General features: G+C 66.0%; 1 protein-coding gene across 1 annotated transcript in view; it reads left to right on the plus strand.

The window, feature by feature from the left end:
• Positions 1 to 12,857, plus strand: part of ARHGAP23 (Rho GTPase activating protein 23) — a 28,701-nt gene that overhangs the window by 2,377 nt on the left and 13,467 nt on the right. Inside the window, exon 2 of the mRNA XM_066566923.1 lies at positions 10,369 to 10,548. Coding sequence (XP_066423020.1) covers positions 10,369 to 10,548 — 180 coding nt within the window. The remainder of the gene's footprint in view (positions 1 to 10,368; positions 10,549 to 12,857) is intronic.

Below are 12,857 nucleotides of genomic sequence, written 5' to 3' on the forward strand. Positions count from 1 at the left end.
CGGCAAGGCAGCAAGACCTGATTTAAAAAGGAATGGAGATAGATGACCTATTTTAAGCTCTCAAGTTGGAAAATATCGACCTGGCTGCCTCCAGCCTGCCAGCGGCGGGGCTGGCTGTGCCAGCTGGGCCACAACGTGCTCCCAAAACCTGCCTGGATATCCCTAAACCTGCCTGGCTCCCCCAAAACCCTCCTGGATATCCCTAAACCCTCCTGGAAATCCCTAAGCCTGCTTAGTTATCCCAAAACCCGCCTGGATATCCCTAAACCTGCCTGGCTCCCCAAAACCCTCCTGGATATCCCTAAACCCTCCTGGATATCCCTAAACCCTCCTGGAAATCCCTAAGCCTGCTTAGTTATCCCAAAACCTGCTGGATATCCCTAAACCTGCCTGGTTCTCCCAAAACCCTCCTGGATATCCCTAAACCTGTTTGGTTATCCCAAAACCCTCTTGGACCTCCCAAAACCCACCCGGCTATCCCAAAACCTGCCTGGTTATCCCAAAACACTCCCAGTTCTCTCAAAACCCACCTGGCTCTCCCAAAACCCTCCTGGCTCTCTCAACACCCTCCTGGCCATCCCAAAACCTGCCCAGCTCTCCCCAAACCTGCCCGGCTATCCCAAAACCCGCCCAGCTCAGGATGCCCCAGGTGGTTCCTTCAAAGGCGCCACCGACTTCCTGCCTGGAGCTCCTGGAGCGGTCGCTCCTTTCTCCCCAGGAGTTCATTAAGGCCTCGCCAGCTGCCAGCCCGGCACTCCTTGGCGTGGCGCAAGAGCCGCGGCGGCGCGGTCCCAGCTCGGTGCCACCGCGGCCGCGTCAGGATCGGCCGCATTCCCCATGGCTTCGGTGTCACCAGGGCTGGGGAGAGGTTTTTGGGGTGGTTTTAAGGGTGGGGGGTGTTGGGGTGTGGGGTCGGCCCCGATCTTTGGGGGGTGAAGCTGGAGCTGGGCTGGCCTTGGGGAAGAGGGGGTGAGTTGTCCCAAAGTGACCAAAATGAGGTAGTGGTGACCATGGGGATGGCCCTGGTGACCATGGGGATGGGGCCTGGTGACCATGGGGATGGAGACTGGTGGCTGTGGGGATGGAGCCTGGTGGCCGTGGGGATGGAGCCTGGTGACCATGGGGATGGCCCTGGTGACCATGGGGATGGGGCCTGGTGACCATGGGGATGGAGACTGGTGGCTGTGGGGATGGAGCCTGGTGGCCGTGGGGATGGAGCCTGGTGACCATGGGGATGGAGCCTGGTGGCCATGGGGATGGCCCTGGTGGCCGTGGGGATGGCTCTGGTGACCATGGGGATGGAGCCTGGTGGCCATGGGGATGGAGCCTGGTGACCATGGGGATGGCCCTGGTGACCATGGGGATGGAGCCTGGTGGCCATGGGGATGGCTCTGGTGACCATGGGGATGGAGACTGGTGGCCATGGGGATGGAGCCTGGTGGCCGTGGGGATGGCTCTGGTGACCATGGGAATGGCTCTGGTGACCGTGGGGATGGCTCTGGTGACAGTGGGGATGGAGCCTGGTGACCATGGAGATGGCCCTGGTGGCCGTGGGGATGGAGCCTGGTGGCCATGGGGATGGCCCTGGTGGCCGTGGGGATGGAGCCTGGTGGCCATGGAGATGGCCCTGGTGGCCATGGGGATGGCCCTGGTGGCCGTGGGGTGGCTCTGATGATGACGGGGATGGCCCTGGTGACCGTGAGGATGGACCCTGCTCTTGCCCAGTAGAATCTGTTTCCCAAACACAGCAGGAAGGATTTGGGATTCTGGGAACCGTCCCAGGCTAGGGAACAGGTTCCTGCCATAGCCCTGAGCCCCAGGCTCGTGTCCCCTTCAGTGACCAGCCATGTCCCCATCGCCCCTCTGGTCACCCACCACCGGTGGCACCCCCCGACCTGTCACCGCACACCCCGGGGTGCCCACGGTGACCGTCCCCCCCCCGCCATCCCCCGAGGGCCACAGAGGGTCCCTTGATGGGGCCGAGCGCGTGGGGCAGCCCTGGGGCGGGTGGGACGGAGCGCGGTGGCTTGGGGGACAATCGGGCCATTGTCGCACATCGTTGTGGCACATAGTGGCTCTTTCTGTGCGCGCCGGGCGGGGGCCGGGCTGCGGTGCCAGCGCTTTCAGGGCCAAGCGTGGTCCCCAGCGGGGCTGGCGGTGACTGGTGTGGCAGCAGGGGCAGGACATCGATGTCCCCGGCCGGGGAGGGGACACGGACTGGACGTTCGGCCATGGACGCGTGTGGGATGAGGAAAAATGTTGGGCTGCTCTGAATCCCAGGGAAACGCTGCTGGGGTGCTGCTGGAGCTCGGTGTCCCCAAAGCCGTGTCCCCAAAGCCGCCTCCTGTCCACGCTGTGGCCGGGGGAAGCTCAGGGCCCCTTTTGGCTCCTTATTTCCACCATCCAGTGAGGGCTGTGGGGTTTGTGCTCCCTCCCAAGCCCTCAGGTGTCACCCCACGGGTGTCCCTCACATCTCTGGGGGGTTCATGGGGGTTCCCCACCCCAGGCCCCCCATCCTTGAAGGGGGCAGGGGCTGGAAGGAGCTGCAGCCTCCCCCTGACCTCCGTGGGCTGGGTTTTCCACGCAAGGTGCCTCTGGAGCCGCCGGAGGAAATGGCTCATTGTTAGCCCGGCTGAAAAAAACAGAGACCCGAAAAACGGCCCTAATGAGGCCAGCTTCTATTTGAGGGTTTGCATGGGAAAAACAGGAAACAGAATCCTGTTACTTTTCTAGGGCCCACTGCCGATAACGCCGTTTGTAGGATGGGGCTGAGGAGGAGGAGGAGGAGGAGCTGGCGATGAAGGCAGCCCCAGCACGGCCTTGGTGGTCCTGCTCCCTCCTGGGCTGGGGGATGAAAATTCCTCCTTGGAGTGGCTCTGGCTCCGTGGTTCCCGTCTTTGTGCTGACTCTGGTGTGTCCCCAGCCTTGTCCCTGCCTCGGGGCTGCTGGCACTGGGTGTGGGGACAATCCAGGAGGGGTGAGGAGCTGGGAGGGCTGGGATGTGGGGATGGACAGAGCACGGCGCTGGGGAGAGGGGGTGGCTGCCTAAAGTGTCCCCAGAACTGGCCCTGGCTGTCCTGGGATGTGTCCTGTGGGTCTGTCCCCTGTCCCCACCACCCGTGGGACTCGGGAGGGCTGGGATGGAGCCAGGGCCTGCCCTGGAGTTGTGACGGGGAGGAGCCGCGTGGATGCTGTCACTTCAGCGCGGTGACATCGGCTGGTGACACCTGCGGGGCTGTTCACAGGGACAATCCAACAACCGCAGCCCAGGAATGCCACCAGGGATGCCAGCAGCCATGGGGACCTGCAGGGACAGTGCCACGTGGCCAGAGAGCCACAACGGGCACCAGGAGAGGCCGGGAAAGGGAATGGGGCTCTGGGATTCCCAGATTTCTCTGGATATGGCAGCAGGGACCCCCTGTCCGGGTGAACAGGAGCTGCTGCTTCCAGATGTGTGAGGAACGGGATTCCTGTGGGTCCAGGGATGGCATCTCGGGGTGACAGTGCCAGGAGGGAGCTGGGTTTGGTTTGGTGACAGGATGGAGCCACCAGGGATGGGCCAGGGAGGGGACGCAGTCCAGGGAAAAATCGGTGTGGGAAGGAAAGGAAGGAAAGGAAGGAAAGGAAGGAAAGGAAGGAAAGGAAGGAAAGGAAGGAAAGGAAGGAAAGGAAGGAAAGGAAGGAAAGGAAGGAAAGGAAGGAAAGGAAGGAAGGAAGGAAGGAAGGAAGGAAGGAAGGAAGGAAGGAAGGAAGGAAGGAAGGAAGGAAGGAAGGAAGGAAGGAAGGAAGGAAGGAAGGAAGGAAAGGATTTCCTTGCCTGTGTTAACACCCAGGAATGTCACAGGGACGGTTGGTGGCTTCTCCTCGGCTCCGGTGTCACCCGGGCAGTGTCACCACCCCATTCCCGGCTGCTCTGGGGGTGATGAGGATGTGGATGTGGGTGCTTGGCTGGTGTGGGGTGGATTTGGGGGCAGGACAGTGCCCATCCACCCTCAGTGCTGGGTCTCCTGTGGAATCCCCGTCCTGGGCTGTCCTCAGAGGTGGCAGTGAGGACAAGGACACCCAGCCCTGGGCCCCGGTGGCTTTTCCATGTCCCCCATGATGTCTGAGAGGTTTTTGGGGTCCCAGTGGTGCCGTGAGGGGCTCGGGGGGTGCTGTTGACAGCCAGGCCGTGGGAAAAGAGGCTGTTGGGAATCTCCATGGATGCCTGGAGCCAACCCCAGCACTCCCACCCTCCCAGGGCTGGTGCATCCATCCTGAGGGATCCTCCCCGGGCTGGCACCTGGCACAGGGAGGCACCTGGGGCGTTTCTCTCTGTGACTGAGGTGGTTTTTTCTCCTTTTCCCTCCTTTTTCCTCCTTTCCCCGGTGCTGCTGCTCCTGCCTGGGATGTGCCTCCCGCTCCCAGGGCTCCCACCCTGCTTTCCCCCCAGTCCCAGTGGGATCCAGCTGTGTGGAATTGGGGTGGGGGCGTTCCAGGGGCCCGGAGCGTCCCGGGGGGCGCTGCAGCGGGGCCAGCACCCCCCCAAAGTCCCCGCTGAGCTGCAAAGCTCCTCAGCCCCGGTTCGAGTTAAAGAGAATTAAAATGCTTTCTCCCGCCGATCCCTAATCCCCGCGGCTGCGGCAGGGCCGGCAGGGGTGCCCGGATGCTCCCGGCGTGGTCACCTGTCCCCAGCCCCGTTCTGCTGTCACTTCACCCCCCCTCCCCAGGGCAGGCCCGGCTGCCGGAGCATCCCCGCCCTGCCCGGCTCCTGCCGGCAGGGGAGCATCGATCTGGGCTCTTCTTGGGGGTGCAGCCCCGCCCAGACGCTGCCTGGAGCCCGGGGAGGGCGTGTGGGACCCCCGACCCCCTTCCCCACCGCAGCTTTGCCATAAAAGGGCTGGAAGTGGGTTATTGTCTCAGCAGGGCTTTCTCCTCCTCCCAAATCCTATTAAAACCTCATTTTTCTGACCCTAATCTCAGCTGGCCCTTCTGGGGGGGGCGGATTAGTGGTCGTGTCCCCCCCGCCGCGGCCGCGCTGGGTCCGTGCGGGAGAAGCGCGGCCGGAGGGGGGCGGCTCTGTGGCCGCGGTGGTGGCAGCGCTGTCGCTGTCGCTGTCGCTGTCGCTGTCGCTGTCGCTGCCCAAAGGGTGACGTTATCCCCGCCGCGTGCCAGGGCGATGGCGCCGCTGGCAGGGACAGCTGGTGACATGTCCCCAGCTGGGAGCAGCGGCTGCAGCCCCGCGATGTCACCGCGCTCCGGGCGGCGTGGGGCGGCAGGGGTGGGACAGGGGGGTGGCATCGGGGTCAAATGTGGGCATCCCTCAATACAGGGAGCAGGGCCCTGTGTCCCCCTGGCCGTGTGTCCCTGTCCATGTGTCCCCCATGGGCGTGTGTCCCTGTCCATGTGTCCCCCATCCATGTCCCTCTATCTGTGTGTCCCTGTCTGTGTGTCCCTCCATTCATGTGTCCCCTGTCCGTGTCCCCGTCCATGTCCCCTGTCTGTGTCCCCTGTCCGTGTGTCCCCCTGGCCACGTCCCCTGTCCATGTGCCCTGGCCGTGTCCCTGTGCATGCCGGGAGCTCCCTTTGCAGCGTATTTAGGACACTCCTGTGCAAACGGAACGTTCTGGAAGGCGTCCAGGCCGCTCGCATTCCTCGGGGTGGAATCTGCCCCCGCCAGCGCCGCCTGACCTTTCCCGCTTTGGGCTGCGGGAACAATCCCAGGGACCGTCCCCTCCCTGTCCCCCCACCAGGGCTCGGGGACCCCTCCCCAGCCCCCTCCGGGCGGCCGGGGCAGCTCAGCACCACCGTGAGGGGCAGGGGGCAGTGCCGGGGTGGCACCCATTGTCCCCAGCTGTCCCGGGTGGGTCCAGCCCCCCGTTCCCGGCTGGATTTCCCCACCGAGCCAGGAGGCGAAGCCCCCCCAGGGCTGTTTGCACTCTCAGCCTGGTCCGGCTGCTCCAGCCGGGCAGCTCTGTGAGCTGGGACAAGCCAGCGCCTGTCCCTGGGCTGCGGTGAGGCCGCTGAGCTGGCTCAGGGACAGACCCCGGGCACAGGCCCCAGGTGACACCGGGATGGCCCCGGGCTGGCTCAGGGACAGACCCTGGTGACACCGGGATGGCCCCGGGCTGGCTCAGGGACAGACCCCGGGCACAGGCCCCGGGTGACACCGGGATGGCCCTGGGCTGGCTCAGGGACAGACCCCGGGCACAGGCCCCGGGTGACACAGTGGTGGCCCTGGGGGTGCTGCTGGCAGCGTTTGGCTCCCTCGTGTCCCCATCCCGGTTTGTGGCGGCTGTGCAGCTTTGGAGGCACCGAGATGGTGCCCCGGGAGCGCAGAGGGGTGCCTGGGGACACCTTGGGTCCTTGGGGACACGGCTGCCACCAGGCCACGCCACCCAGCCGGCCTCAGGGTGGGTGCTGGAGCTGTTTTGGGGCAGATCCGCGTCACCTGGGGGGGAGACACTGGGGACATTCTGGCCACGGCAGTGTGTCCCCATGTACCCGCATTCCATGTCCCCGTGTCCCCGCATTCCATGTCCCCTCCATGTCCCCGTGTCCCTGCATTCCGTGTCCCCGTGTCCCCGCATTCCGTGTCCCCGTGTCCCTGCATTCCATGTCCCCTCCATGTCCCCGTGTCCCTGCATTCCGTGTCCCTGTGTCCCTGCATTCCGTGTCCCCTCGCTGGTGCCCACCTGGGGGTGTGGGGCATCCCCCTGGCGGGGCGGGGACAGCCGGGGGTGCCCGGCCCGGGCCCGCGGGGCTGCAATGCCAGCAATGCCCGGCATTTCCCGGCGTGGCCTCCAGCACGGCAGGAATGCGGCCGGGACCCCCTCGAGCGGGGCCGGGGACGGGCAGGGCGGGAGGGGACAGCGCAGGGGACGCTGCCAGCCCCAAGCCGAGCTGTGCCGGGCTCCCCGAGGTGCCGCTCTTTTCCTGATCCCTCCCAGATTTTGTCTGCCGCGGGGGGCGGTGGTGTCGCTGTGCCTGGGGGACGACAGGGGACCCGCCACCCCTGGGTATCCCCCAAAACGAGAGGTGGGGTTGGGGGTGCTCTCGGTTTAATTCCAGCTGGGAATTGTCCTTGGAGCATTTTTTTTAAATTTTAAAATTGGTTTTATTTTTTTTTTCAATTTAAAATTATTTTAATTTTTTTAATATATCTTTTAAAATTTTTTTTGTCTCCTTTTTGCCCACAGGCACTGAGAGGGCCGTGAGGGGCTGTGTGTGTCTCTGGGGGGATATTTACATTTTTGGCCTCCACGGGGCTGTTTTGGTCTCCCGGGGGGATTTTGATCCTCGGGGTGCAGCACATGTGTCCCCCTCACCCCCCACTGCCGGGGGGGGACAGGGAGGGGACCTGGGGTGTCCCGCAGCCCCCCCAGCTCTCCGCGGTGGTGACAGAGGGTGACAACTCTCTTCGTGTCCCCGGCATCGCCCGGTGCCCTGCGGAAAGGAAGGAAGGAAGGGGCCGGGAGGAGGGAGAGGAGGAAGCGGGGAGGGTGGGATGCTGCCCGGGGTGATGGAGGAAGAAGGGGGCGGATTGAAAAAAAAAAGGGAAAAAAATGAAACGGAAAAAAATAAGGGAAAAAAAGAAAGAAGAAGAAAAAAGGGAAGATCCTGGCAAAGTGACACCGGGGGCGGCGGGCGGGGGCGCTGGGTGCGGGGGTCTGGCTGGGGGCGGTGGGCTGGGCACTGATCCCTGCCAGCAGCTGGGGCTGTGGCTGCCCGCCCTCCCTGCGTCCATCCTTCCCTCCCTCTTTCCCTCCCTCCGCCCGGGGCCGGGGGTGGCTGTGCCTGGGTGGGGGCTGTGTCGCTCGGGGGGGCTGAGCCAGCGAGCGAGCGCCGATGCGGGCGTGAGGCGGCTCCTCCGGCCCGCCAGCTCCGGCTGCCACCCCCATGGGGGTCCCGAGCCCGGCCTGAGAGCCCCGAGCGCCGCTGGGATGGTGCAGGAGAGCGCGGCCGGGGCGGCGCGGGGGTCGCGGCGGGCGCTGCGGGGTCGCTGCCGGCCCCCGCCGGCCCCCAGCCCCAAGCGGCTGTGGAGCGTGGAGCGCTGCGGGAGGGGCTGGCGCCTGGAGCGGCCGGTCGGGGTGGATTGCAGCTCCCCGGAGCCCCGCTGCATCTGGCTGAGTAGCCTGCGCCGCCACGCCGCCGGGCCCGGGCCGAGAACCGAGCGGTGCCGCCGGGTGAGAGCCGCGGAGGGGGCGAGGATCCGGGAGGGTGCGGAGGGGTCTCAGGAGGGGGGGGGGTGTCTGTCACAGCCCCCGGTGGCCGTGTCTCCCCTTGGTCCCCTCCTGCGCCCGAGCAGGGTCCGGCTCCCGGGTCCTGCTCCTCCTGCGCCGTGTCCGGGGTGGGGACAAATGCCGAGCCCCGGGGCGGGGGGACACTGGCAGGACGGGGGGGACACTGGCAGGAGGGACCTGTCCCCACGGTGTCCCCACGGGGGGGGCTCGGTGCCGTGGGGGACAGGGGCTTGGTGACACCTGTGCTGGGGGTGGAGGGGCTCACAGGGATTGGGGTGACCCAGCTGGGGGGTCTGGATGATCAAGGGGCTGCCCCATCCCTGCAGCGCTGATGGGAGGGGGATTTGGGGCTGCTGGGGTGAGGATGCAGCTGGGGGAGTGCAGCAGGAGCCACCGGGGCGAGGCCAGAATCGAGCCAGAAATTTGGGAGGAGGGACAGGGCTCTGAGGACAAACGGCTGAGGTGACAAACTGTCTGGCGGAGCTGGAGCATCTCAGCCAGCACTGGGTGGCTGCCCGAGGCCACAACCGCACGCTTCAAAACCCAAAACCTCCAAATCCAGGTGGTGGAGAGGGAAACTGAGGCAGAGCAGCCAGGCGGGACGGTCACCTCACACCTGGGGACGCGTCCCTGATCTGGAGCCGCCCGCACGGCCGCGACACGGGGACACGTCCCTGTCCCCGCGGGCCGTTGGTGTCGGCAGCCCTCGCTGCTGCCGGGCCTGTCCGTGCCGGTTACCATCAGCAGGGCACATTCAGCTGTCAGCTTAAAAATAATCCGGCGAGCCGGGGCCGGCACAAAGGAGGGCGCAGATGGGGCCGGGCGCCGCCGGGATGCTGCCGGCCCCGGGGCCGCGGGATGGGGTCCCCCGGGAGCGGGGGGCGCCTGTTGCCAGCTGGGTTGGCGTCATCCCCTGGGATTCGGCGGGGCGGGGAGGGGTTGTGGTGCTGGCAGAGGGGTCTTGTGGCTTTCCCATGGTGGTTCTGTGTGGTTTGGGGGGCAGCCGGTGTTTGGAGAGGGTCAGGGCGGTGGCAGAGGTGTGTGCTCAGCACAGGGACCCCGTTCTCAGGGGGACGAGACCCCCGTGGCCACCCCGGGCTCCGTGCAGGACGTGCTGGACCAGGGGCACAGCCCGGCCCTGCTGTCTGATCTCCCCACCGGCAGCAAAAAGGCCCACTCAGCACAGGCACACACAAAGGCTTTTTGTGCCTTGTCCCTTTGTGTCCCTTGTCCCCGTCCCCTCCCATCCATCGCTTCCACCCAGACAGCCCCTGAATTTTAACACCCTCATGTGAGTACGGACTGACTCCGGCAGCAGGGAAGGAGCCAGGGCTTGGGCAGGGTCCCTGTGGATCCCTGCCTGGATCCCTGCCTGTCCCTCCGACTCCCACATTCCCAATTTCCCTGGATTTGGCAGAGCTGGGTGGTGCCAGGACATCAGGCAGCGCCCTCTGCTCCCCACGGCCCTGGAGCTGCTCCCACCCCAGCCAGATGTGCTGCCAGATGTGCAGCCACAGGGAGCAGCCTCGGCCCTCACCGGGGCTGTGCTGAGCCCTCCCAAGCCCATCCCATCGAACTCCAAGCTCCTGGAATTTGGAACCCAGGAGTTCATCCCAGGTGTTGGCACTCTGGCTGCTCCTCGGTGCCAGGAGAGGTGCCCGTGGCTGCTCCGGCTGTGTCACTGCCCCATTCCCTGTCCCAGCACTGGCACTGGGAGCTGTGGGATGGAGCCACATCCCCTTGGCACTGCTCTGGGCAGTGTCCCCTGCCAGGGCCCTGCCCCGTTTTGGGAAGCCTCACTCATCCCACCACCTCCCAGGAAGCTCTTTCCGCCTTTGCCCGAGGTTATTGCTGTGGCATCGGGGACCCTTTGTCCCCAAGTGCCACATCCCATCCCCTCATCTCCCCTCCTGGGTCCCATCCAGACCCCCAGGCACAGCTCATTTATTTTGATTTCCTTTCCATTCATCTCCTTCCCAAAGGCCCCACAGGAGGAGTCGGGGAGGGGGGGCTGGAATTCACTGGTGGGGGGCTGGGATTAGGGATGGGGGGGGGTTTAGGAACGGGGCAGCTTTTGGGGCAGAGCTCAGCCCCATCCCGGGGCTCGGGAGCACATGGGGGTGACACCTTGTCCTTGTCCCTGCAGCCGACGCCGGGCCGGAGAGATGGGGCGTCCCCGAACGCCAACGCGCCCCCGGAGGGGGGGTCCTTCCCCTGGGTGGGGCCCAGGACGGTGGCGCTGCGCAAGAGCCCCCAGGGCGGCTTCGGCTTCACCCTGCGCCACTTCATCGTGTACCCTCCGGAGTCAGCCGTGCACTCGGCCAAGGTAGGGCCGGGATCCGTCCTGGAATGCGGCCCTGGAAGCGCTGGGTGCGGGATGAGGGCTGGGGGTGGGCAGGGCGGTGAGGAGTGCAGCATCCATTGCCTGCTCTGTTGGGATTCCTGGTGATCACCCCCCTGTGGGGATCTCACCCTGGGATGGAGGAGCCCGTGGGGCTGCTGGAGCTGCTGGAAGACGAGCTCTGGGCAAGCAGCACCTCTGGAGACATCCCAGAGCCTTTTGGGATATGGGATTGTTTGTGGGAATGGAGAGGATCCATCAGCTCCCACCAAAAGCTTTGGCATCATGGGAACGGCAGGAAAAGGCACCTCGGAGCCCCTAGGGCCAACCAGGGCTGGCAGATTTTTAGTTCTCACTTTCCTGACTGTTGGTGGGGATTTTCCAACTGGATCTGCCCAGGGATCTGTGTTTTGGTCACCCCTCCGGGTGACGTTTTTTGGGAGGACACGACCCTGGCTTGGCACGTCTGAGCCCTGATCTGGGCAGTGCCTTTCCCCTCGAGGATGGAGAGATCCCATGGAGCCTCCCAGCAGCAGCTTCCAGCATGGATGGAGAGCCCTCCACACCCCGAGGCATGAACCAGCTCCAAACTCCTGGAATTCTGGAATTCGGAACCCCCTTCTCTCCCCATTTTCTGTGGATGACAAGAGAGGATAATCTGGGATCTGTGTGATCCCACACACCTCTTTCCCTGCTCCAGGCCGGGCCGATCCCTGGATCATCCCATCACCCCTGGAGCTCCACAGCTGCCCCACGGCCCCGGCTGCCCCACGGCCGGGCGCTGGCAGACAGGGAAGTGCCGTGGGAAGTGAGTCACAGGGTGGGGAGAGCCGACTCGCCGGAATCCCCGCTCGCCATCCTCCGGCACCTCCGGCATTTCCCAGGCTCCTCACTCTGCCTCTCCAACCCCTTCCTGCCTTCCTGCGCCCGGAGCGCGGCCCCGTCCCCGCCAGCGTGACTCTGCCGGCGAGAGATTTGTCATGGGAACGGCCTCAAGCTCCTCCAAACCCGCTCCCACATCTCCTCTGCCTTCCGAAAGATTGCTCCTGCCCCTCTGGGCACCGGGCTGAGCCCTGCCCGGGCGGCAGCACCCGGGGCCGCGTGGGATGGAGCCGGATCAGCGCCGGGAGCTGGAGATGCTCTTGGAAAGAGGCTGGGAATAGCTGCCGGCCGCGGTGCCGGCGGGGCAGGGCGCGGTGGGGCTGGCGCAGCAGCAGCAGCAGCAGCCGCGGGGGCCGGCACCCCGCCAGCTCCGGGGGCTGAGTTTCGGTGGCTTGACTCAGCAGGGAGGGGACCGGGAGCCGCGCTCGCCAGCGCTCGCCGGGCTCATCGCCCTGGCAGCGGGGCTGCTGCGGTGCCCCCGGGGCCGGGAAGGGCTCTGGGGTGCCCCCGGGGCCGGGAAGGGCTCTGGGGTGCCCCCGGGGCCGGGAAGGGCTCTGGGGTGCCCCCGGGGCCGGGAAGGGCTCTGGGGCGCCGCGGGGCGAGGACGGGCAGGGAGGGGCTGAGCCCATGCCCGCAGGGGCTCTCGCTGTGGCCGTGGAATGTGGCTGTTCCTTGGGCACCTGCTGCTCCTTGTGCCGGCAGTGTCGCACACTGGTGCCCTCCCGGCACCCTGGGGGGACCTGGCACCTTGGGGACATCAGGGCTGCGTCCCCACCGGCTGGGGGCTGTGGCCAGGCCTGTGCTGCCAGCCGGGCACGGAAAATGAGAATTCCCTTCCAGGTGCCCAGACCCCTCCTTGGGGGAATGTGAGACCCGCCCTGTGCCCCACCCCAGCCCGGCACCCCCCGCCCGGGCAGCGCGGCTCTGCTGAGGCTCCCCGCAGGGAGTTTGGGTTAAAAGGGCAGGGATTTGGCGCAATTCCCACCCCACGGCACAGACCAGTGCCCACTGCAGCCCTGGCAGCCCCCGCCGCGCACCGGGAGGCTGCAGGGATGGACAGGGATGCGGATTCATCCAGGATGGGATGGATCCCTCGCCTGGAACCCCACGGCAGGGCTTGGGCTCTCCGGGCCAGGCTCGGCGGCCCGGTGGGAAGGGTCAGATGCCACCCTGGGGCTGCCAGGCCCCTTCCTGCTCCCCTGCCCCAAACCCGGCCCCACACCGGCAGCTGGGTGCGGGGGGCTGCGCGGGTCCCGTGGGCGGGATCCGGTGTCGGGCGGTAATTTTAGTCGGGGGCAGCCGAGGGCAGGGGGACGCGCCGGTCCCGCAGGGGCTTCACGGGGCCGCCACCCCCTCGGTCCCCTCCCGGTCCCCTCGTCACGGCCCCGCCACCAAATCAATGCTTTTCTCTT

This window comes from Molothrus aeneus, chromosome 28, assembly GCF_037042795.1.
Source record: "Molothrus aeneus isolate 106 chromosome 28, BPBGC_Maene_1.0, whole genome shotgun sequence".
Taxonomy (NCBI): Eukaryota; Metazoa; Chordata; class Aves; order Passeriformes; family Icteridae; genus Molothrus; species Molothrus aeneus.